The sequence below is a fragment of the Molothrus ater genome, chromosome 3 (genome assembly GCF_012460135.2).
Source record: "Molothrus ater isolate BHLD 08-10-18 breed brown headed cowbird chromosome 3, BPBGC_Mater_1.1, whole genome shotgun sequence".
NCBI classification, from domain to species: domain Eukaryota; kingdom Metazoa; phylum Chordata; class Aves; order Passeriformes; family Icteridae; genus Molothrus; species Molothrus ater.
The window spans coordinates 49,459,204-49,485,853 of record NC_050480.2 but is presented as its reverse complement, the minus strand read 5'-3'; the positions used below and the strand labels follow the sequence as shown (position 1 = coordinate 49,485,853).

The 26,650-nt window shown below is 40.3% G+C and overlaps 1 protein-coding gene across 6 annotated transcripts in view; it reads left to right on the top strand.

Moving 5' to 3' along the window:
* The window catches only part of MAP7 (microtubule associated protein 7), a 110,249-nt gene that overhangs the window by 2,526 nt on the left and 81,073 nt on the right, over positions 1 to 26,650 (top strand). The window contains exon 1 of one of the 6 annotated variants that reach the window (XM_036379542.2): positions 8,327 to 8,915. The exons of 1 other annotated variant lie outside the window; for it this stretch is intronic. In XM_036379542.2, coding sequence (XP_036235435.1) covers positions 8,786 to 8,915 — 130 coding nt within the window. In that variant the 5' untranslated portion in view covers positions 8,327 to 8,785. Of the gene's footprint in view, positions 1 to 8,326; positions 8,916 to 26,650 lie in introns of those variants that run through there. 4 more of the 6 variants (XM_036379537.2, XM_036379540.2, XM_036379535.2 and 1 more) reach the window with 4 other exon arrangements.

Sequence of the window (26,650 nt, the reverse complement as noted above, 5' to 3'; positions counted from 1 at the left end):
ACGGACTTTCAGGGCTGATCCTGGGGAAAGCTTCAACATCACCACCAGGGTTTTGCAGGGGGATGTTACAAGTGGATCCCTTTATTGGCAAATGGTCTGCTGCACTTAACTAGCTTTCTTTGGGTAAATGGCTTAATTATCAGGGTGAAGGAGTTTTTTTATTCTGCCATTCATAAATTTATAGATGGCAAAGTGAGTAGAGTGCTCAGGAGATATACTAAGTTACACCAGTTAGAATTTTTCAGTCATAGCTACTCAAGCATCTAATAGCGCTAACAGAGCTCTTCAGTGATTCCTGAGATGAGAGGAGCCCTCTTGTGGGGAATGCCACATGGAGAAGCTTCTGAGGCACCTCATTTTATGGCTGCCCATCCATAAACATAGACATGTCTCTGCCTGTGAGAGTTCCCCGTGCGTGCTCTGGGCTGCCTTGGCCAGCTCTGTGCACAGGTAACAATTTACTTAAGCTCTGGGATAACAGAGAGAGCTATGTGTTTGTAACATTGCAAAGAAGCTTTAATGCCGTGGTTTTGTGTACTGTTGTAGTTAGCTCTGTCTTCTAAGTGAGCTTAGTATTACTCTGTGCTTTTTGCTGCAAAACAAATCTGCCCTTTAAATCATGTCAGTGCCAGGTGGCTTGTGAAAGCTGAAAACTTGAGGTGTTTGCTCTTTAACTGCTCATGGACTTCTGTTGCTTGCTTAGCCTGGTATTTTCTCCATCTGAGAAGAAATCAAATTTCATCTTTCTGTGTTTATTTTTTGTTTCCTAACAAATAGATAAATTATTCGGGAAAACACAAAAGTGCAGAAAGCATAGAGTGTCTGGGAGCTGAAGGCATGCTCTGGTTCCCATGGCTCTTTCCCAGCGGTTCCAACGTGTTTTGCTGGGGAGGGTTTACACGACGGTGTTGAGACACGCGGGTTTTGTCTCTCTGGCCAGCTCAGGCGCTCCGTGTCCTTCCCAGGGGGAGCTGCCGGGTGCAGGGCGGTCACTGCAGCCGGAGGAGGGGATGGACCATGCCCGTGCCCGGCCACCGGCCCCGGGGTGGTGATGTCGCGGTGCTCCGGCACAGGCTGCGGTGCCGCCCGGGGGTCACCTCTGCCCCGGCCAGGGCTCCTTGCGCTCACCCTTCCCGTGAACAGCCACTGTGGGAGCTGTTTCCAGGTGTGGGGAATCAGGGACTGCCGCGAGGGTGGGTGCTCACAAACGCTGCAGGTGTTGATGCTTGTGTGTGGTGGGCGTGCTCTGATTTCCATCTGTGATTATCTAAACGTTAGCACATTGCGAATCCTTTCTATCTTTTGGTGTATAAATCGTGGATCTGCAATTCTTCTATTGCCATCTCCCCTCTAAAAAATCTATTCAAGCTATGAAATCGTGTCTCAGAGCCTGTGATTATATCTTTAGTCCCACATTAACGATTTTTGAGGCAGTACTAAATGCACAGAGACTCAGATTTATCAGTACCTTGTAGAATGAAAATGATACAACTAAATTAAATTTAGGTTAAAATCCTCATAGAAGCCATCCCTCAGCTTCAGAAAGCTGTTCAAGTATTGTTTCTGGGTATCTCTTGTTGGTCAAGTAATGTCTGTGCAAGGACTACACACTTTGGAAAAGTTGAAACGAGCCTTTTTCTGTGCTTATTGTGTAATGGGAGTGAGGCTTTCTCCACCCACCTACACCCAGCATTACTAGTAAAAAAAAAAAAAATGAGGTGTGTGTGTGTGAAACAAACCACAAGCAACACAAACTCAACAACAAAAATCCAACCCTGTCCAAAAAAATTCCCCCCCAACCCCAGAGTTCAAGACCATAGTAACTCTCCACACACAAAAGCCTCAAAACCAAACACTGTTATTAAAAAAAAAAAAAGAGTTTATGAAGAATCAGGCCTGTTAAGTGATGGTCAAACAGCTGGCTTATGTGGTACTTCCAGTACACAAAGAGAAGTTTTACTAATTTAGTTAAAGTAGTATGCATTGCTGTTTTCCTTGGGCTTCGTTTTGAAAAGAGATGTACTTGTGTATGTGCTGTTTCAAACTGCAAAAAGTTGTAAATTTACCAGTACTCTGAGATGGCTAATATTTTATTTGCATGATTTATTATTATCCCAGGTAAACAAATTTAATACTTTAGAGCTGAAAATTATTTGTAGTGTTAAAGGTAATTAAATGATCAGAGAAATAATTGCCTCAATTATGTAAATACTGTATCGTCTTCCAACAACATACATATTTTTTCAAGCAGAAAAGAAAGTGAGTCTACATCCACAATACAAGACACAGTGTGCTGCTGCTGCAGTTGTTGTGGGAACTCTGTGTATCTGCCCTTCCTTCAGGGAGGGGATCCCCTCTATGTGACTTCTATTAGAGAAATGCAGTGGTCTGCCAGGAACTATGACAGAAAAGATTCTGTGTATATTATATTCTTCTTTTACCTTACACATGCATGAGAAATGGTGTATTTGTGAAACTGGTTAAGGTTTAATTCTGCATCTCTCCCTTAGTGTTGGTTCTGGAGTTGTGCCATAGTTGCTTTCATGAAAACAAGTAGGCTTTAGGGACAAAGCTTGAAAATATGTATTCTAAGAGATCTGTCAGAGTTCAGGGGAAACAACTGTAAGGTGTCTGCTAAGATGACATGCAGGACTAGGCTGCCTTGCTGTTCAGATAAATGGAGTTAGAAACCCTGACTCTTGTTGGCAATGAGATTCTTCAGAGAGGTGATGGAATGATTTGTGCTCCAGGACGAGAGTTGCTGTGGGACTCATGAGGGGAGAAATAAAGTACTGATGTCTTCAAATATATCCCTGTCTCTCTGTCTGAAACTCTGTTCTTCCTTATCCAAAAGTCCAGACATCTTGGTCATCCTCTAAGAAACATGTTGGGAACTAAGATGTCAGGAAAGCACTGGTAATTAACACAGTTCACAGGATTCCCTCCATCAGATACTAATGCCGGTAATACAACAATGGAAAAAATTTTAATTTGGTCTTGACATAGTTTCTTTTCTTTCATGTCCCCATTTCTGTGGAAAAAAAGCTTGGAGCCTTGTCTTTGAAGTATTCATTTCTACTGAAAACTTAGTAAGTGCACTTAATTTTGAGTGCTATACAAATGCTTGGTTCTCTTGACACGTATTAAACCCAGGTATTCTAAAAAAATAAGCTGCTTTTTGTTGTTGTTGTTGTTTTAGTTTTTTTTTCCCCCAGACAGAAGCAGTGACAACATTGCCCTGGGTATTAATTGTAGGGCAATTAGAATTCATAACTTCTATCTTCTACCAAATTCCTGTTTGCTACTGTCCTGTGAACTCCCAATTCCTTGCTGCCTTTCATTATTTAAATGACCAGTGGTTGAAATCACATGATATGTTCTACTATAGGGCCTGATCCAACATCATTCTGTTATATAAAAATAGTGTTGACTAAGAATGATCAAATATGTTTCTGATTCATCATGGTGTGCCTTGTGCAATGTTTATAGTTAGTCATACTATGCAAATCAATTTAATTAAAACATGTGACAGACTTGTTAATGTAAGTCTTGTGTGATTGTTTTATTGGTGTGTATGTGTGGAAAGTGTTTGTGAATGATGAGACTCTTAAGTTCTTGATGAAGAAGTTCTCCTCATGTTCATGTGCCTTTTTGTGCTGATGAATGAGTTTGACTGAAACAGGGTAGGGCTTCCAGCCTTCTCCTAAATTTTTCCTATGCATGGAAATGCACACAGGTTTAGATTTCTTTGACAGAAGGGGAAACAGTTAACACTTACCTTCTGCCTAGTCACTTCTGAGGAGCTCTAACAGCCCTTGGTCCAGTGTGTGGCGCCGTGCATGTCAGCACAACGGCAAACTGGGAAAGAAGGTTTCCCTTCTTATTCTCTAGCATTTTATATTCCTACTGATTAATTCAAGAGGCAATTTTTTTCCTTCCAAGAAGGGGAAAACAAGAAATCAATTATTATATCAGATGTTTATATACTGAAATTGTTTGAAAATAATTCAGTACAATTAAATTTTACATTACTGCAGTAAAAATAATTGGCTGGTCCTTTATTATCTTGTGTATAAAATTGAGGCCTTAGAGATATCTTTGAAGAGAAACTTAGAAACGTCTATAAAGACAAGGTTACTATGTGTCATTTTTGGAAAACAAGAGGTAGAAGGAAGAGAAAATAGAGAGCTGCAATGAAAAACATTAGGTGTTTGAGACAGTGGTTGACTTAATGGAAGAAAGTGTTTTTTCTAATACAGTAGCTATTTTGGCTATTTCCAAGTTAACTGTAAAAAAAACCCCAAAACGAGGTACGGAGATGAATCCTGTCTGTCTTTTTAAGGCTGGTTTGTTTTGTCCTAGATTTAAATGCTAGAGAAAAGGAAGTTTCCAGTGCTTTAAGGCTGGATAAATAGCTGTTTTCTCATATGAGTAGAAAAAAAAAAAAAAAACAGAAAACAAAACAGGCCCTACTTTCTCCATCTTTTAGGCTTGACTTCCTGATTCAAAACCTAGTGAAGTAGAAAATAAACAGACATATGATTCCTGAAGAAAACTAGGAACAGATTGAGTTTGGAATTTAGTTAGTTTATGTATATTCCAACATAGCCCTGTGAGGCAGAGGGAGTTGATGATCTTTATGGATCCCTTCAAATTTGAGATTTGTATGATCCAGCACTGCCTATAATATGTATTTTTAAATGAGTTCTTAGAAAGGCTTTTGCTACAGATGATTAATATTGAAAATATGAAAAATCTATGCAAAATATGATTTGTGTGTTTTGATGATTAGGTATGTTAAAATTTTTTGTTGTAATGTTTTTTGCAGAACAGGATGGGAGATTTTAACTGAATTTTCCTGATTTTTTTTTCCCCAAGAAAGAAACATTTGGAACCTAGTTCCCAATGGAACCCTTTTGTTTCACACAGGGAAAACATGAATATGAAAGCAAAATTCTAAGATAGATAACTACCTTGCTCTGAACCTCTTCAGTTGTAAGAAAATCAGAAAAAAAACAATGGAATAGTGGCAATCTGTAAAGGAATGTATGCTAAAATAATATATTTACTTGATCTATTTCTTGATACAAAATACATGTAAGTTGAGGGGAAGCTTTCACAAGGTCGTGGCTGTGGAATGTAAAATTAAGTGCAATTCATTATACTCTAAATCCCAGTAATGAACTTCATGGACAGTTTGGATAGTTTACAGGGAATGAAACAATCCTGTTAATGAAAGAAGATAGCAAATCTAGAATTCAGCCATGGTGACTGGCTTCAACTTCCTTCGCATTTCATAGGTAAAGATATCAAGTCTTAATACCTGATGATGAAGCAGAAACATCTCTCAGCATATTGTCTTAAATATTTACATTTCCCATATCATGATATTAAGTGTCCTGATAGTCCTTGTTAAACTGCTGTTAAAGACTGCTGCATATCAGATGATGGTTTGTGCAGGTAATTACACCTATAGAGTTTAGTTGGTGAAAGTGGGTGTGTTTAAGTGTCATGGTTTGACTGATAATCAGTTTGCAGGTGTTGTAAAAAGGAAAACCCATAAATGACCCAGTGCCCTCAAGATACACAGTTGTCCTCACGCCATCTCTCTCTTGAGAGTTTTACTCCATCAGTAAGAGAGCTCAGCTGTGATTGTTTTAATGACAAAAACATGGATGACTAGTGGTTAGAGGGGGAAAAAAATATAATAATAGGGGTTATTTAAGAAAATTGTTTGTTTTGTCTTTTTTTCTTTTTCCAAATGTTCAACAGCCTTGTTCCTAAAATTATCCACCCCTTTGTTCCCTCAGGAGAATGTTGCTTTCATCCCAGTTTTCCTATAGAAGCTCCCACGTAGATGAGACAAGGCTGAAATAAGCAAAGCTTTCCTGCTAGGAATACCTCAGGAACTTCTTTTTCTTCCTTCAACCAGTGGATTGAGGAAGGGGGAGTTGTCAGTACAGTCTCTTATGCAGTGTTGGTATCTTTAATATGTGTTCAATAGTATTTTTAGGAATGTTTTTCAGAAAAAAAAAAATTGCCCAAGTGCCTAAAGTTATGGGATTTTTTATTTTAATAGGCGTCTCTTATATGTAGTAGGTTGAATTTTATTAGGCATTTGAAAACATTTTGTGAGCTGGCATAGTTTTTAACCACAGGGACCTTGAAATAAAATCTTGCTGTGTAAGCTGAATGTGCTGTTGATACTTTTGCTCTGTCACCTCTGCATTAGTAAGTCAACAGGAAGAAAAATGTACCATCAGTTGCCTGTGTGTCATTGCCCAAATCCATCTGCACCAGCCCCTGAAGCATCAAACTTGGTTATTACTACATTTTGCATGGAGGGCAAGTTACTCTTATGGGTGTGGGGGATTCTGCAAGGACCAAGGAAGTAATTCTCAGTCCTGTAGCTGTTCTGCATAATAGGGAAATGGACATGCTGAAACAGTAAACATACCTGTAAGGTGGGAAGCTGCTCCAGTCAGGTGTATTTTTGTGTACATACTTCTGGCATGTTTTGAAATGCCTATTTAAGGACTTTCTAATCAAAGGCGATTAAACATAATTTTTAAAAGGGTAGAAATCCTTACTTAGTGACTTTTGTTTACAAAACAAAAGCAGTGAAACGGGGTGGAGCAATATTTAATGAAGCTGCCATATAAATATTGTTTTCTATTACTTTTTTCTCTTGGCAAATCTTGGCACGTATGGAAAACTGTGATGGTACTAACTACTGTCCACTTTCTGTGATGATGTGTGTTCTGTTATGTAGTGTTTGTGGGAGGCGTTAGGTGGATGGGATTTGAGGAATGAAGCTGCTTCTCTTTATGGAATAAAGTAGTGGTGCCTGTATAAACGCCAGAAGACAAATTGCTGAGCAAAGAGCAGCTTGTGTTAGAGCTTCTTTCCTTACTCTTTTGTCCACACCCTGTAGTACAAAGCGTCTCTAACTGCACACAAATGTCATCATGTGCAGCTTCCGTGTACACGCAGAGTCCAAGGTGTAGCCAGGAGGAAATACATGCTAGAGATGGGCTCTGGGCTTGGTCCTGCAAAATGCTTCTGTTTTGGTTGGGTGTTTTGTGGCTGTGCTGGAGAGGGAAGAACGGTGCAGCTGAGCCTTCAGGTGGTGCTGTGTTCTTCTCAATCTGCTGTGGTCCTGGCTCATGAGCCTGAGATGTGCAAGGACAGAGCTATCCTGCCAGCTGAGCATGATCCAGGACTCCTCTGTAAAGAGCATCCCAGGCCACTGTGGCAGTCAGCATCGTTCATGTCATAAATTCTGACCCTGCTTTGGATTTGTTACCCTTGTTGTTGAGGTGATCACATAGATCTGTGCGACTCGCAGTTTTCAATGAGCCACCTACAGACTTGTCAGCTAATGTCTGTGCCATCTTGTGGTGGCTGATCAGGTTACATCAAGATTCTCTTAAAAAAACAAACAAAAAACCAACCAAAACAAAACAACCCTGAAGTGAGGAAAAATAATGTACTTTTGAAATTATAGAGTGATTCCAGCTGGCAGTTTTTCTTCAGTAGCATTTTGAAATGGTGAGCACACCCTGAACTGAGGTGGAAGCAGATGAAGTTTAAGGTGTCTCTCAGGTGAAATATCCGGCATGTTGCATAGTGGCATTTGCAGCTGTGAAGGATGAAACATTCAGATTGCCAAACTTGTGAGCAAGCATTGTGTTGTAAATGGCTTAAGAAAATCCAGAATGCTGGATTTTATGAGCTGGATCCAGAATGCTGGATTTTTTTTTTTTTTTTAATGAGGGAAATCAATTAACTAAAACTACCTGGGCTGCTTGGACTTTGCTCATTTTGTGAAGTGTATGTTAAAGGTTGATGCTGTAAAACTAATGGCGTGGCACAGAATTTTCAGAATTTTGTTGCCCCATGCTTTCCACACAAACTAGAAATTCTCATTTTTGCGTTTTCACATGTGGAAAAGAATGTTCCAACACCTGTCTGTAATTGTGGGTGTATGCATTCCTAATGCAAAAGGTATGTACTGCATAGGAAGGTGATTAAGGGGGTGGGGGGGGGCGGCGGCACACACGACACCCAGCACATGCAAATACAGAAGAGGACTCATCCTCATTGTTTTAGGTTAGGCTGAAATTTTTAAACATGAATAAGCAGAACAGCTGAGCAAAAAGCAGGTTCATGCCTGGTGCCTTCCAGGCTTCTTTTCACTCAGTGCTCATCTGCTTGTGCAACGGCAGCTCCATTCTCCCGCTGCCTGGAGAGGAGGAAGGAGCAGCCCCTGCTGCCGAGGAGCTTCCAGCTCTCCACAAGCGTGCAGGAGACAGCGTTCCCAAGGCTGGCTCGCTGCAGCTGAGGAGACAGCACTCATAGACCCTCCTTTGATTAGGATGTGTCCGTGTTGTCAGGGCAACTGTTAACAGCGGCGTATCATATTTTCTCCTCTTGTACTGCGTGCTGAATATTTTAGTGTACTGTGGCTGGAAGAAGGTTGCAGGGAAGAAGGTGCTGCTGCAAGGAACCTGGAGCTGTGGGCTGGGATCTGATTGAACAGGTTAAGACAGCAAAGAGCAGCATCCAAACCAATGTGCCTTTGATTAGGGCTTTTCTTCAAGGAGGGGAACAACTGCAAGCCTTTCCTGCCGACTAGATGTTGGTATTTGTCAGCTGTTTGCATACTGCTTATCCATAGGGGATCTGTTACAAGTACTCAAATGAGCAGACAGCGTTGCAGCTAGCAGCTAATTAGGGGCTGGAGTTTCTTACTTTTTTTTAATAAGCAAGAGGCAACAGCAGCATGCCTGGTTCAACTACTGCCCTCCGACAAGAGAGACTGAAGAAAAGTGCCAGGCCAAATCCCCCAGGTTTATTCACCATTAATGAAGAGGATGAACAGCAAAAAAATGGGAATTCCACAAGACTGAAAGGTACGTTACTGTTCTGCAGTGCACTCAGGGCTGCCTGAGGGATAGCAGGCACAGCAGTGTTTTATTAGCTCCTCTGTGTGCTACAGAGTCTGTAAGTGACTGGTGCAGTTTGGCACTCACAAATGTGCTGTGCATGATAGGTGTGTTTAAATCCCCTGGCTTGTTATGCAATCGGCTGCTTTGACTGTGAAGAAAACAATACTTTTTCGTTATTAATCACAATTCTTCTGGTAGGGATAGTGGTCCTGTATCTGAAATATATGAGTGAGTTTCTGTGTGTTTACTTTGACTTCTGTTTACAGTCTGGGTAAAAAACTGTTAAAAAGAAGGGTAGGCTTGGAGAGTACAGAATGCAATGCCTGCCTGTTACAGAAGACAGCTTTGCCAAAGACAATGTGAAACTGTCCATACTTCCACTCGTGTGCGGGAGGGGCAGTGTGCCTTTGGCAGAGTATAAAAATACACATTGTTCTAATATGCTGACTTTTTGTCTGACAACAAAACAGAAAACACAAACCCGAAAAATTGTTAAAGAAACATATTTATGGTGCTTAGGGTAGGTAAGCAGTGATGGCAGAGGGATACTGATGGCCATTGATTTATAGTAGGATAGTAGGTCTGTTAAGCCTGTGTAGTCACTGTCTCCCTTGTATTATTTAATTCCTATTTCCTACATGGATCCTAGTATTTAAACTCAGTCTGGCAGGGATTCTGCTACTTACAATTGTGACTATTGTTTTTTTTCCTTCGAGTGGTTCTATGTGTATGAGCACTCCTTTTGGGGGGGCGGAGGGAAGGGGTGGATTGTACCAGTTTTTGTTTACAAAACAAATGTTAGTTTGTAGCCTCAAGACACTGCTTTAAATTTCAGTTATTACCATTCTACCATGTAACAGGAGAGCCTAGAAAGCATTTAAATAGCAAATTTATAGCATGTGTATTTATTAGAACTGAATAATTTACAGCTAACTGATTATTTTCTTTTTCTTGTAAAAGCTTTTACAAACAAATTCAGAACTCAGGTCTTATTTGTTGGGTTTTTTGAGTTTGCAGCTTGAACTCTTTTTTTCTCAGAATAGTAAAAAACTTAACTGGTTAGAGTTTCATGATAAAATATATATTGCCAGTCATTGTTAATATGCCTGTTGTGTTAGGGTCTTGTGTATGCTGTAAGTTAACTGCTCTTCTGTGTATTTGAAACTGCCCATATAAAATGGAGATCCAAACTCTAGCATGAGGTTATTGAGTTCTTAATGTTTTAAGAAGCATATTACTTTCCTTTATCACCCACTGGATGGCTTCCAGAGTCAACAGTCCATAAAGCTAAAAATCAATAATTTGCCTGGTTTTATTCAATGGCACTGCTAGTTTCCCAACAATTTGTTGACTTAGCTACTCTTTTCTACTTGCAAGAGCTACACATATGTGCTTATCCTTTGTCTCTCTTGTTTTAACTGAGATTTGATTTTTTATTATTCCTTTATTTTCTCTTGTTGCTGTGAAATGTAAGCAGATGCATGTGAACAGTAGCACAGACAGCAAGCAAACAAGTTCATGCAGTTTTAAGAAGATAAAATTTGTCAGCTTACCTTGACTACTCCTGGTGAGAAATAATATAGGAAATGGTACAAAATATTCTGGAACAATATTCATTTGCTTTTCATTTTACTAAATATTTAAAGTAGCTCATAGTGTCTCTAGAACAGTACACCATTTGCACAGTGATACCTGTTGGTAAATACCGATGTCTGTACATTTGAATGTTATCAGTCATTAGGTGGGTTAGCCTGGAATGCCTGGTAATGGAGAATGCATGTACTCAGGATGCTGTACTTCTCACCTGGTACCAAGAAAGTTCACTCCAGTGCAGCTCTGACTGGGTGATGGAGCCACATGGGGCTTTTGTGAATCTTTAGTGTCTATTTTCTCTTGCTTCTTTACAGAGTTTGCCTTTCTTAGTTCTTTACCTGTTGTTTTTGCTCAGCAAGCACCTGCAGCTACTGAGATTTTTTTTTTCTCTCTAGCACATCCTAAGTCAGGGTTGTCTTTGTGGGAAATGGGCTAAATGTTGTCTTAATCTGCAATTTCTGTTATCATGCTGGACCTGTCTTTGTACAGCAGTTTAAAACCCAAGAGGCCTTTAATGGATCTGATACTCCAAAGAAGTTCCTTCCTCCATTAAGAGTATTTCAATATCATCACAAGATTTAAAATAATCAATATTTTCATTGTTCAGATCTTTTTAGACTACTAAGCCTTGATTAGACTTTTTATGAGAGTTGTTTTATCATCTTGGAAACAAATATTTATGTGGATCTTAAAGTGGCTGGCCTTTGTGAGGTTTTCTCTAAATTGATTTTAGTACTGGCCATTCCTCTGCTTGTCTGGCTGTCTGCATTGTAATTGGAGGAGTCTGGTGGGCAAAATGAGTTTGTTTCTCCAGTGAAAACAAATAATGACAATGTTGGAGATATGAAAAGCATGCAGTGACCTTTATAGCCAAGTGCTCCTGATCTTTCCTTTGCTTTGATGTGAACTGTATTTACTGCTTTTTCAACAAATATTTCAACTTCCTTTCCTCTTCTTGGTTTTGGAACAAGGCCTGCATATTTGTTATATATCTGTATGTCACCCACTGTTTCAGGGGTGTCTTGAGATGCTGTTGTGTAGTAGAAGAGTGCAAATAAAAATTACTTTGATTATCCTTTTTTACCTTTATTAACAGTATTTATTCTCCTTTCCTGTTATAATATTCAGGAATTTTGCTACATAGTGCACTCTTCAAATACAATTTCTATGGGTTTACAGAAGCTCATTCTGCACTTGAATTGGTTTTTGGTTTAGTTACCAGCTTTCCCACAGTTCTGCGTCTATATTCACAAAGAAAACAGGCAAAACAAGAAGAGAACCACACACTTAACAGCCTTAATGTTTCCTTAAAGTGTGTGTAGTTAAACAGATATTGTTTCTGTGACTGAAGAGAATGTATGTATGTGGTTCTGTACATAAATCACAAATACATCACTTTGAGTAGATTAGTGTTTAATTACAGGTATCCATCTTGTGTGTGTGAACTTCAGCTTCAGCCATTCCTTGAATTCAGGCACAAGCAATTCAATGTGCCTTAGAAGATTTCCCTCCTCTGCTCTGTTAATTTTGTGCTCCTTGGATGTAGTCTTAAAACCTTACTCAATTTTATGAAATTTTAAAGTGATGCTTCCTCTCCTTCCTCTTAGGAGGAGGACCTTCTCAACTGTTGATAATGTGTTTCTAAAACTATCACTTGACAAGGCTGGAAGAGCAATGCTTATGTTTCTGGGTTATGAATTTGAATACTTAATAACTGAAATAATTATGACATTTGTGACAAATTAGTGAAAAGTCTCAATTTAGCAATGGAATCCTTCACCATCCTGCTTATTTAAAACTCATCAAGGGAGGGTACCTCTAATCTACTGAGTGAGTATTGCTAATACAAAGCTGGACATACCTGCCTTAGCTTTCTGAACAGTAGCACTGATTCTTTGTCATCTTGAAAACAAGAGAAGGGCTTTTTTCAGTCCCTTGGTGAATGACAGTGATGTCAGTGATCACCAGCAGATTTTGCAACTGTTCTGTGGCTGGTAATGTTTGTGCATACTGCTCATTTCAGATGAAAGATTTGTTCTTCCAGAGACATGGAGGAGATTTCTTATATCATGACTGTTAGGGTGCTTAGTTGCCATGTTCTGCATGTGATAGGGAAACATATTTCTTTTTAGACTCAGATTGTCTAACTTGTAGTTCAGTTGTTGTCTGTTACTGTGTGTCTATACCCAAAGCAAACTTAAGATACCTGAAAGAAAAGGGAACTTGGCATCTTAGGTGCATTAAACTGATAGTCCTAGACACTGAAACTGTATACTTACAAAACAGGTATTGCATGGGGTGTGGAAGTGTAATTTTATCCCACGCTGCAGAGTCTGTGCCTCAGGCAGGATCCAGCATGACAGTGGAGTCTCTGGCTTTCACCACACTTTAAACCAACAAAACTGCCTGGGATGGTGGCTCTCAATGGGGCCTCTTGATGCTGGTCAGGAGGCTGACCTCCAGTTTGTTTGGGGCAAAAAATGGTGAGCCAATTGTTGAAGGCTGATGAACTGGCTTACCAAAATCAAGTACTGGAGGTTTTTCTGACAATATATAGCCCTATTTGCCCATCTGCATTTGAGGCAAAGTGAGTGAAAGGAGTGGATGGAAGGAAGGACAGGAACCAATTCTCATTTCGATGCTGGTTGTGTAAAGGGGCAGGGTTGAGAACCCAGACAGTGTGGTCTGGTGTCCCGCACCTTCCACTGAGTTCTGCTGATGTGTCTGTGCACTTCCTTTCTTTCTGCTAGCTAAGGCCAGGAGAAGAGGGGTCCAAAAGTATCTTTGATTCTTCTGGACATTTATTTACAGAATCACAGAAGAGGTTGAGTTGGAAGGGATCCACAAGGATCATTGAGTCCAGCTCCTGGCCCATCACAGGACCATCCCTGAGAATCACACCATGTGCCCAAGAGTATTGTCCAAACATTTCTCAAACTTGGTTAGGATTGGTTCTGTGACCACTTCCCTGGGGAGCCTGTTCCAGTGCCCAACCACCATCTGGGTGAAGAACCTTTTCCTGATATCCAACCTAAATCTCCCCTGACACAACTTCAGGCCATTCCCTGAGGTCCTGTAACTGGTCAACATAGAAATCACTGTCTGCCCCTCCTCTTCCCTGCACAAAGCAGTTGTAGATTGCAATAAAGTCTTTTGAAATGCCTCTCAAAGTGTCTGCGAGGTACATTCTTTTAAGAGCCCTACATTCATTGTTTACAGTGTAGCTGTTGGGGATACAAAACGAACTGATGTTTTTTTCAGGAAACCCCTGCCTCTGTTTGTAGGGAGTCCCCATTCATAGCTGTAGGTGCTAGGTAGCAGGAAGCATCCCATTTGTAACCATGACAAAGAGATCCTAACATGAAGAAATTTATAAGCAGTAAAGGAAAGAGACTATGCTGGAAGTCTGGGGGATAGCAGGGAATGTGTCTACAGACCAGTAGAGCAAATCTGATTTGTTCAGTCCCTCTGGCTTTCAGAGTGAAAGTCCAAGGTCTGAGGACCTGGCTTGTATTGTAACACAGCCTGTTCATCAAAGTGTGAGCTGGGATTACTGACAGTGCTTATCTGTGCTGGGTGAGAATCATCTTACACTTCTAGCTCAGCCCCATGAGAAGAGGCTTCCACGGCTGATTCTGGAGGATTTTGTTCAGTTCTTTTGGTGACTACTTTTTTGGGGGGAAACAGCCTGTGGTCTATTCATGTGTTCAGGGAGCATACTTGACATTGAGTGCATTGATGGCAAAAGTAAAAAAAAAAATATGATGTTGATAGTTTTGAAAGTTTAAGTTATTTGTTAAGGTGCATTCAGTTGAACTTGGCATGTGAACTAGGATAATCCCTTCTAAGGAAAGACTGAATTTTGCAAAATAGCTTTTGTTAAGTACATGCAGTTATTTCAACCAAGGTCTAAATGATAACATGGTGTTCAGCAGAACTGCTGAACTGCGGAGAATAGGATGCAACATTTGGCTACTGTACTTGCAGGATGGGATGCTTGTTGAAGTTGCAAAAAGATTGGTGTTCAGTTTGAGATAATTCTCAAGAAAGCTTGAGAAAGCTTTCTTGAAAGAATTTCTTGAAAGAAACACCACTCATGAAAGATTGACAGCAAGCAGTGGAATTTTTCCCTATTCCCTATTATCTCTGTAAAAGTCATGACTTTAAAAAACTGGAATTTGATATATGATTCTGTGTGGAAAATAAGTGTAAAGGGAATGTGGGTTCATGGCCATTTCTTATGGGGAAAAAGAGAAACCTGGAGAGTGATAGATCTGTCCAAGAATCCTGAAATGCTCTGAGTTCTTGTTGCATTCTTTTTTCCCTGAAAATATGCCAATAATACTATTTAGAGGACTTTATACAGTAACACAACTTTGGAATAAGTTGACAGCAAGAAGAAATGGATTCCCGTTTCCTATTGTACTGTGTGACACACACCATGTTTTTATTTTGCAGTGAAAAATTGAGGCAATAGCTTAGCTCATGTTTTCAAAAGAAATACATTGCACTTTATCACCTGATGTTTTTGTGATTGTGGTTTTGGTGCTCTTGCTGCTGTTTGCAAAGCTTGCTCAGAAACTGCTGTATCTGTTCACTCCCTCTAAGCTGGCTTTTTACCCAGGTATGTAGCAGTCTGAATTTATTTTTAAGGGAAAAGCTTTTGCTTGTCATGTTGAACTCCAGAGAAATTAATGAGCACTGGCCTAGGGCGTTGCTTGTGGCCATGAGTGGTGATGGAGCTCTATGTATTACCAGGATCAGCTGATTCAGTGGGAGTACATAATTTTTCTTCCTACACAAGCTCACATGTGTGCCTTCTTTGCTTTCTTATCTACCTACAGAATAATTTTTGTGCCTTTTAAATTTTTTCTGGCTTCTTTGAATTCAATCTGTACTTTACAACCGGAGGCCTTGTTTTTCTGTTGTTGGAGAATTAGGAGTTCTGAATGACAGCATCTCAAAAGAGTCTCGTGGCATTATCAGAGGTCTCTTCAGAAGTGATTTGTGGATGTGGGATTTTTTGTTTGTTTGCTGAGACATGCTATGGTATTATTTAATCTAGTCTACCCAACCTCAGACCACAACAGTAATATTCCAGAACAAATGCCACAATGATTAATGCAATTTGCTCTGTTTTAATGAACTGCCTTTAGTCACTGAAGGTGCATCTCACGGTGCATTGTTTTTGCAGCCAAGCACTGCTTGAAACTCATGAGTTTTAGATGCATTGAGTTGAAGCATGGTTTGAGTGGACACTGATGTCTATAGGTCAGATTTGTATAATGAATGTAAGAGACACTAAGAGCCAATGTTTAATAAACAAAAATGCAGATGAAGTATCAGAAATTAAATCAGAGTATTCTAAAACTTGGACTTTGAAAACTTGCTGCTTGAAGTAAATTATTTTTCTTTTTCAGCAGAGTGGAATCACATTTACTAAATTCTGCATAAAACTCACATTGATTTATAGGTCTAACCATGAAACCCATGACTGAATTGTCCCAAGCCTCATCGTAGTGTGTAGATGTAGCCTTAACTGCTTAGTCAAGTTCAAGGGAGGAATGACTAGGGGTAGCATGCAGATGGTATAAATTTTCTTTTTATGCTGGCAGTTTCAGAGGAGAACCACTTGAATGCTAGCTTCACTTTCTCCTTTAAATGATTAACTTGCTGATAATGGCTAGAGTAAATGGAGTTCCAGAAGGCAAGTCACTGCAGCTTAATGTGGATGCAGGTTTCTCCAGAAAGCAGAATTGTGTCCCTGTTGTAGTGGAGGAGACAAGGGGTTTGGAGCAGGCTATACCAGTGAAAAACTGAACTGCTTTGTCAGTACTGGCACATACCTGTAACTCTACTCTGTGTTTTTCTCCTGGGGAGCTCTGAGTTGTTTTGAAGTAGATGAATACCTTCTGTAGCTTCAATGAGATGGTGGTACGAGATTGATTTTTATTGTTTGTTGAAGTTTTTGTTCTGTTTTATTCCGGACAAATAGATTTTCATCCAGTTACTTCAGATCTGTTGAAGCCTAGTTTTGCTCTTCAGCTCTCTGGAGGAAACAGTTTTTCTCAGGGATTAGCTGTATTTCTGCACATTTTTATGTAGTTTATCTGTGCAGTTGTCAACAAGAAGAAACTGGGTTTGGAATTAAGAGTTTGAACAAATCAAGCATAGGTATCTAATGAGATGTAAAATGTGGCAAGTAGCAGAGATTCCAAGTTATAGAGGTCTTACAGTTGATGCTTATCACACAGGAATAAAAATTCAGTTAGATGAAGCACTCCTTATTTGGTACTAGTGTCTGTAGAGATGGCTTCAGGGAAAGCAGGAGTTTCCTGGTAGAAGTCACATTTGTGGTTTTTCAACTGGTCTCTAATTGCAGCAAGGGGTCTTCAATAGTGCATGTTGGAGGCCAGATCTACAATCAACTTAATTCTTAGACCAACTGACTTCTGTTCTGAGAGTTATCCAAAACCCTCAAGAAGCCAGGAGAAATGGTCAAGGTACTGGGGTTCCCAGAAGGGACTCAATGTACTTAGAGTTTGTGGTTTGGTTGCTGGCCACCTGCTCATCAGTCTTTATTTCTTCTCTTTCACATCACTGCAGTGTGAGCCTCCAGTAATGCCTACTAATTGGCCTAGTCTTCACACAGAGGTTGATTGATTGATTTATTCTCACTGTCAACATTCTTCTGAGTTGTCTTCTTATATCTGAAGCTGACATAGGACCAAGTCTCCTTCTACAATGTCACACCAGGCACAACTGCTCACAGATCTCTTCTGTGCTCTGCCACTGGCTTTTTGTTTAGCATTGAAGGGCTATGAAATGAAGCTGGTGCCATGGCACACCCTTACAGGAAATACTCCAGCTGGTGAATTCTGTCTTCACAAGAGCTTTCCTGCAGCATACTGCCATATCCACCTTCCATTGCATGGTATGCCTTGCTAAAAATGTGCTCTTTCCTAATCAAGAAAAGGGTTGCTCCCTGAAAGATCTGAGGATAGTCAATGACACAGAAAAAATTAGGAAGAATTTTTATCATCTTTCTCTTGGGAGGCAGTAAGGAAAAGGATTAAGGAGCTAACACTTTCAAAACTCAGTTTTCTGTAGGATGCCTGAGTTCTGATTTGATTGCTGGGAATATGATTGTAGTGCTGATGTCCTAGGCAGACAGTCTGAGAAGTTGAAAGTCCAGTGAAAGATCCTTGACCTAAAATCTATGATACTCTAGAACATTTTGTTAAATGTGCTGAGGAGGCTTGGGTGGGGATTTTTCCTTCTTGAATTCCTATCTTTTTCGGCTTCTTTTTAAGCTCGTGCACAGGCAAGGCGTATTATAGAAGTGCTGACAGAACTTGATTCATACTGTTGTATCTTAGTGTACAAAGCTATCTTGTTTCTCAATTCTGCTTCAGGAAGCTTTTCTGAAAGCTGTTTTGGAAATGCAGGTTTATCCAGTTACCCGCCCTTGAAATAAGAAGTCCTTCTTTCACACAGCCAGTTCTGGCTTTGGGTTTTTTTCCTTTATTCAAAGTCAATTGCCTCATCGCCTGCATGCTGACTAAATGCACTAGTAAAATTACAGTACTGAATTTTGGCTTGTGTGCTAAGACACCACTAATCACACCAAACACATCTGAGCTGTTTCTAAGGACAGAGATGTCATGTCAGTGGAGTTTGCACTAGTTTATAGTGCAGGAGTGGCAGTGTGGTGGAAAACAATCTGATGAACCTTCTTGCCTGTCATTTCTTCTTAATTGTAGCAGTGCTTTCATTGAGGAATGTACATCCCATCTTGAACATGCGGTCCATACAAATTCTAGATAATGCCACTTTCACTTTTGGTGTGCATCTCCTTTCACTAGAAAAATGAAAACATGTTTACCTCACTCTCATTCTCTGCAGCAAAGGAAGAAAAAGTAGGTTTTGTTTTGTTGGGTTTTTCTAAACACAAACAACCTTTACTAGCCACCTAACAATGGTAGTGATGTGTTTACTTGCAGTCTGAACTGCAAAATAAGAGGTAAGGAAAAAAGCAGATGGCAGTTGCCATCTGTAAACCAGAAAAGGACAGCAACAACCAGCTACTGAGAGAGGTATTGGCAATAAAACCAGGCTGCAGATCAAGTAGTTTGTGCTTGTTGTGCCTGGGTTATCACTGTTTTGATATGTTCTTACACTTCCACTTTGGTTTTTTGTGAATTATGCTGTAATGTATTGATCTGCTTCTGTGCTAGTATTTTTCTCTACCAGATTATTGTCAGTTTTAGGAAACACAATTGTCATAGTTTGTGTCCAGGGAGTTTCTATGAGCCTCACCATCCCTGTGAGTTAGGTAGAGTTATGCTGCTGTAAACCATACCTCACATGCTCAGTGTCACTGAAGGCTGCATGCAGCACAGCCTGGCTTTTCTCTACAGTATGTTCAACTTAAATCTTTGTAGTCAGTAACTGATGCAGAGCAAAGCAGTACTGTGCAGACTGGGGTGCTCACACAGAGCACAGAAATGGTTGTGGATGCCTCCTGTTTTGTTTAGACTTTTTTTACAATTCCTCTCAGATTTCACATGTTTGTGGCATCTGCGTGATGAGCAATGTTCCAGGACTGAAATATTTAAGGTGATAGTAGGATGGTTTGATCTTCCTTTCCTGAGAAGTGAAGACAACATCTCCATGATAATTGTGTTGCAGTTCTGAAAAGGCTTCTGACCCCAAGGTTCGCAGAGGTGATTTCTGCTCATTTTAGCTCTGCAAACAGGCCCTGCTATTGCCTGACTATAAACAGTTCAGTGTGTTTTGCTGCTACTAGCAGTTTCCTTTAAGGGAACTCTTAACTAATCTCCATGAGGATTTAGCTTACTCTTTGAGAAAGTGCTGCTGTTTAGTCTTTCTTTATACTCCAGGCTGGGATTGCAGACTTTTCTTAAACTTGTCCCGGGATTTCTTTTCAAAAATATCTAGATAATTGCCAGTAGCAAGCTCTTACCCCTAAAATCTAGTCCCAGATGCTTAAACTGAGGTTTGTTTTTTTTTCCTATACATCAAGGCACAAAGGTTTGCTGATGTCAAAGTCTGACAGCCAGTTTTCAGTAGAGTTCTTGGGCAGGGGTACTTTTAAGATGTCATTGGCCTCTTCTGTGTTCCTGCCTTTTTTGTGGGGGAGATGTGGGGGGTGTGGTTGGTTTAGTTCTGTTTTATTTTTTAAGTAGGGGAAACATCAATATGGGTTTGTAATCCTGATGAGTTCCCGGGAGCTTTCAGAAGGAAGGGAGTCTGTGTTAGGGACAGAGGTTATGCTCCCTCTTCCATTCACTTTTGTGACATCATATAAAGTAACATAGCTTTAGAAGGAAACAAGGTAGGGAACAACTTCATGAAAAGGTTCACTTCTGCATTTCTGGTGTTGGTAACATGTTTTATGCTTAAAATGAGCCAAGATACTTCTTAAAACATAGTGGATTGATAGAGTTACTGCATGCTTATAAGTGGGATGTTCTGTTCTGAAGTAAAGAGAAGCCAGTACCCTTAAGAGTAAGATTTTGAATTTTTCTCTGTGGTTATAAAACCTGTTTTAATGTGTGTCTGAGGAGAGGGGGAGGCATTTCCTTACTTTTAAAGGACTTTTGCCATCCTCATTCTTAGCAAATTCTCTTCACAGAATATCCAACCTGACCTCACTTCGGTGGACTGAGCTAGTGTGGAAGTACACTGAGCTAGGAGGCTGGGAGTGAGCGAGAATGACACAAGTCAAGAGAATCCCAGAATGGTTTAGGTTGGAAGGAACTTTAAAGCTCATATACTTCTGACCCCCCTGCTGTGGGCAGAGACATATTCCATTAGAGCAGGTTCCTCAGAGGCCCATCCAGTCTGGTCTTAAGCACTTCCAGGGATGAGATCTACAGCTTCCATGGGCAACCTGTTGTAGTGTCTCCCCACCCTCACAGTGTGGGGAATTCCTTTCCAACATCTACTCTAAACCTACCCTCCTTCAGTTTGAAATCAATTCCCCCTTGTCCTATCACTACCTATCTTCATGACATTTTTTTTCTCCAGATGGCATAACAGTATATTTATAAAAACTGAGGCTTGCTCTTCACTTGAGGAAAGCTTGTTTTTCAGTTTTAAAGCTGCTTCCTTCTGAGACTGGTTATTGGAAAATAACCAGTTATTGATTAACAGTCCCTCTGAGACCTTTTCACATGGAAATTCTTGTGACTTACAGAAAAAATATCATGTCTAGTAGCATTTACAGGAACAGTATCTGTTTCCCTCTCTGGGGAGAGGGAACTTGTTTTTACAGAACATCCTGACAATAGTGATTATATGAGAGCTTTCCCATCTGATTCAAATATTTCATGCTGTGTAGGGATTATTGAATATTACTCTGCAGAAAAACAGTCAGCCAAAGAAGTTCTAATTACTTACTGGCAGAGCAACAGTGCACCTCCTTTCCAAAACCTCCGCACAAGGTTTTCTCCCTTTCTTTTTGTCAGACTTTCCATTTGCTTAAATGTTCTTTAAGTAAAAACAGCATTTATTGTTTCCTCCAGATTGATTTAATATGGAGCATAACATACATATATTTGTGAGGTACATATCACAAATACTTTTTTTAACAACATATTTGGCCTGTAAATTTTTGAGAAGACTTTGCTACCTGTAGATATTAAAAGATGTGAAATCACTGTGTGCATGTCCTTAAACCTCTGCTCTCTATTGCACTCTTGGATCTTTAAATGGGAAAATCCAATGAGATCTGGCTTTTCTATTATATAAGACACTGTTGTGCAATTATAAATGCTAATGCCATGTTCCAAATACCTTTATTTTGTGCTGCACTACAAAGCAGTGCAATGTTGGATTATGTTTTTATGCTTTGCTTTTTAAAGGGAGGAAAATAAAATGAGGAAAACTGGGAATCTGTTGGTGTCCTGCATGCCTTTAAGATTAATTGGGACTTTGTACTGAAAGAGAAGCTAATTTGTGTTGAATGCAGCTGGCTGCTGAGTAAGTGGAGCGTTGAGGCTTATGTTAATTGGCAGTTGTGCCTTTTCTGCTGTTTCCTGGTGCTGTACTCGGTGACCTGGTTGGGCCGGGCTGGCATGGCCTGTATCTGGTCAGAGCTGCTCACACCCTGCTGCTTGCAGAGTGGGGCTGCTTTAATGGACACTTGCATGGCACGATGGCCATGGTGCTCCGAGCTCTGCCCGTCACGTGCCAGTGGAGCCAAGAGCTCTGCGTGCTGAGGTGCTGGTGGCCAAGCAGATGGAAATGGAGATTGCCTGCCAGGCTGGTTTGCTGGCTCTGCTGCCACTGCATCGGATTGCCTATTCATGGACTTGAGATGTAGATATGTACAACAGTTCATATAATCTTCTGTGCAGTTTGAGTATCTTTTGGTAAATTTTGCACATACAGAGCTGCCTGGTCAGCCTGGGAAATAACAAATTTTTGAAGTATTTCCATTCCCTGTCCCAGCTGGGTAAGACATTCTAACATATTATAGTGTGATTTGTGATTTTGGTGAAGCTTATTGGCTAAACTTTTTTCATCAGTGGTGTTTGTATTTCTGCTGTCTGTGGGTACCTTTTGGAGGATATCTTCATGTCAGAGCTTTCCAAGCAAGGATTGCTGCTGACTGCTGTGGCAAAGTACAGAGCAGTGCTGTGGTTATGTGCTTAGTGCTTTTGACATGAAGGGAAGCCTTTGCCCCTGTATCTGCCCTTGAGCAAGGGGGGTGCTACCCTTCACCCACATACTGTGACATAGGTGTTTGTGAGGCATCGTTGACAACTCTGCCAATACATCAAATAGATTATTTGAGAAAGAACAATAGTTAATATTGCTAAGCCATTCCTTCACCCCCAGGTAAACAAAGTAGGAGCACTTATTTATGGGGAGGAGATGGAGTATGGTTTGTTTTGAGGGTTTTTTTTTTTAAATCCTTAAACAAATACAGACATAGGCAGATTATTAATGCCAGAGGGGTGTGGGAAGAAATTACACTATTGGTTGTGTCACAGGCTTTGGCAAAATGAAACCCAAGGCTTGTAGACAGCAATTCTAGATCCCGTTCTTGCTCTATTGTGTCAAGTACTTTGCTTCTAAGAGAGTGGGGGAAAAAGCTCAGCTAGGCTATTACCTGCTGTAGTTAATTCTACAAATAGATGGACACTAAATTTTGTAGTCAGATGTCACAATTGGAAAGATATCCCATGGTATCAGTTGAAGTCCACCTAGTAAAGCACTTAGGTACTTCTGTTTATGAGCACTGAAAAGCTCATGTGTGCTCCTTTCCCATAGTTTTAAAAACCTTTACCAAAGGTCTTTTAATAAATTCTCTAAATAGGAGTTGAAATAAAAACAAGGCTTATTGAGCTTGAAGTATTTAAAATATTGCATGGGATAGTTGCAACTGTGAATGGTTTTCTCTTTTCAGAGCTGCAAATGTTTTGCCCAACTGTAATTCTGCCCAATGTAGTTCTAACTCATGAGTAGTGCAGAGCTCAGTTTGTCCTAAGAAGAGCTATGTGTGGGGAATTTTAAAGATGTCTGGCAAGAAGATGCATGCTTAGGCTTGTGCAGCACCATTAACAAGGCTGGGCCAACTTTGTCCCTGTTGTCATTCTTCTGAAGCAAAGTAAATTGAAAATGTAGCAAATCTGACCATGCTTAAAACATTTTTATTCTTCTTTTGTTAATGGACTGAAAGCACTTATTGCCCTGTCTGGATCTCTCTGGCTTTATTGAACTGAACTGCATTTTGCAAGTAAACAATTAGTGGTCTAATTCTTGCTTTAAAAAATAACTGTACAATACCCATTTCAAAGAATGAGAATGCTCCCAAGGACAAGTACAGTACCTCAAGTTGCCTTGAAGAAATTGGTGCAAGTTTCTCATCAGCCTTTGAATCCCAGATCTGTTTATTTTCTGAATTATTGGTGGGGCTGTACATCCTGCTGTCACATGATATCTCAAAATAGTAGAACTATAAAAAGGTTGATAATTTTGCAGTGGAATAGCTACTTTTAGAACTTTTTTTTCTGGCAAGTGGGGAATTATTAGGCTATTAGGCAACTTGGAGAAAGGAGTTTGGAGCAAGGGGCTTATAAAATGAATGGTCTGAATCATCTCTCTCCTCAGTCAGGGCTGAGGCATTCTGGCAGGACTGCAGGCAGGGCTGCTCCAGCACAGCCTGGTATTACTTGTGTGGAGAAACAAAGGGCTTCAGTCCTGAAATACCCAGCCTACTACTCATCAGAGAACAGGGCTCCATAGGATTTGATGGGACGACAGGTCAAGAATGTCTGGCATAAGGAAGACAGGCATTATAGAGAAGAGTTACTTCTGCTTTAATTTTGTGACTGAAATCTTGCTTTTTCACACTTCATGTTGTTTTATTGCAATGTTTACTTACCTGGGCTTCCCAGAAGCCTGCACTGTCTGTTTATCTGGAATAGTGGCTATTTGTGTGCCAGTAGCTCATCTGACTTGTGTTTTAGAGCTTCCCAGAGATCAAAGCTGCATTTACAAGAATGGGAGAGAAGCTATGCTGGACTGGGTCCAGATTCCTTGGGTTTGTTCTCATGCTACTGGCAGTAAATGTCTAGATTGTTTTGCAGCCATACCATCAATTTGCTGCACTGCTTATGCTGGGGGAACCTGGCACTGAATTTGACTTTGCTGCATTTATTTTATTGCAAACGATGCATCATGAGTCAGAAAGAGAGAGGTGTTAAAATGATGGCTTATGGATGTCATCCAGGATGTATAAAGTCAGCATTTTCAAACACAAAAGCTACAGAAGTGACTGTACTGATACAGTTAGCCGGTGCCTCAGGGAGACTATTACAAAAAAGTGAAATGGTCCACTCAATTCTTTGATGTGTGGTCTCTGAAGTCTGCATTATTTAATAGTGAACCTGTCCCAAATGTTATTGGTTATTTGGAGGCTTGGGAGGCTTTTTCAGTTCGTTGTTTTGGTTGGATGATTGTTGCTGTTGTTTAGTTTTGGTTTGTTTGGGGGCTTTTTGCTTTTGTTTTTTCTTTGTTTGGGTTGTGGGGATTCTTTTTTTGTTGCAAGTACTTTAACATCAGCTAACAAGGCTGCTGCCTTAAGACTGGGATTTGGCTGCAGCTTATGAACTGCCTCAAATAACACTTTGGGGAGTAATGAGGCTGGCTACTCTGCCACTGAATCAAATACTTAACTGCTGCATGGTTGTTCAGGCTCTATTCACTGTTCAGTAATTGCAGTGTTTGATAGTGTGGCTCTGTCTTTTAAAGCTGTTCACCAAATTCCTTGGTCCAGAGCAGTTTCTTCAAGGACTTGCCAAGCATACAGCTTAAATAAATGCAGAAGAGACTGCTCTTTCCACAGAATTTTGTCTGCTGGGAGGAAAGGACATAGCTGGGAGGAAAGGTGCACCAGCACATCAGGCAAGGTGCAGTTCCTGGCAGTTCTCACAGAAAAGATGTGTAGGTGTGTAGTCACACCTGGATACAGACGTGCTTACAAAAAAGTGAATGGACAGTGTTTCTGAAGGGTCCCTGCTTCCCATGGATGCTGTACAGCAGTTACATGTATAACACTTTGACAGTACACTGAAGCATTTGGGAAAAGGTGGTGCACTTCCTAAGGAAAATGGCCTGTCCTGGAGCTGTTTGTTGAAGTTCCTATGTCTTTCCAGTAATAACATCCTAGTGAAACTAACTTTAGCTGCTTTAGCCTGCATTTCTAGGAGCTCCATAATGATGGTAATAAACAGAAATATTTTTCTTTCTTTAATGCTCCATAGCTGCAAATTATGGCACTTCCAAGATTCTGAATTCTACCTCTCTCTTCTTATTAAGGAGGCCTACATGCACTGCTGCTTAATTCTGATTTCTTGTGACTGAAACTTGCCTATTTTTGCTCAACAGTGGAAGCCATGACTCTTCTGACAGCCTCCTACTGAAGAGTGTATTAGACACCATTGCTTAGGTACTTAAATGTGTGGAATAACTCTTTTCTCCTCTTCTAGGACACTGGTACAAGGGAAGCAAATCTCACCCTCAAGTAAATTCCCTCATAACCGTACTATTAATCAAAATAGCTGTTAAAAAAACAATCTGTGGATATAGGTCTAACTGAAGTCCAAATGTGTATAGTGACATAAACTACACTTAAAAAAAACTTGAAATCAAATTGGCATCCTAAGGCTCATAGAAAATAGTTGGAGAAGGTTTTTTGCTGAAACTGTGTGATCAATTGTGCAATTATGGGTTAAGAATAAAAAAAATATTCTGCATGTTTTGATCACATTTTTGGGCAGAAAGAGGGCTTTTTTCAGCATCTAATGACTTGTCTCAGGCTACCTGGATCACCTACAGGTCTTATTTCTGGCATACGGCTCATGAGAACTCCAAGAGAGAGGTGTGTTTCTCTCCCCTTCCTGGAATGGGAATTGCAGAACCCTTATGGTATCTGTCAGCTGCCAGCCATGTTCCCCCTGTCCAGCCATACTTTGCCTTACACAGGTTGTTTTCAGGACAGCCATGGAAGAGACTGAACTCTCAAAAGGGATCTTTACATTGTTCTTAGTCTTAAGCCAATGCACTCAGCTGTTTTCAGCTAATGCTCTTTGGGGTTTGGGGAGTGTTTTCAACATGAGATCTGCTCTCAGTACCAATGCTTCTGTTTAATTGTTCTTTTTGAGGTTTATATACTAGCTTGCTCTTGGGTATGGGGGCATTGCCCTTCTGCGTGCAGTTGGAAGGGCAGAGCTCACACAGTGGGTCAGGAGCAAAGTCAACAGAACAGTGAAGGACACCTGACTTCTGTTTATTCTTATGCCACAGTGACTATTGACTTCTACAGAAAAAAAAAAAAAGTGCTATTACTGCTGGGGGAGGGGGGGGGCTGTGGGGGGGAAGGAACTGGCTGTTCAGATTTTCAGAAGCTTTTTCTGTTAATGTGCTAAAATAATTTTGTGAGGACATTGAATCTACAGTGAAAGCATGTCTTGCCAGGAGACTGTTAAGCCCCATAATTGTGATTGTTTCCTGTCTACAGAAAGTAAGTAGTTCAAATATCCACTTTTTGCTTTGACATATAAAGAATCAGA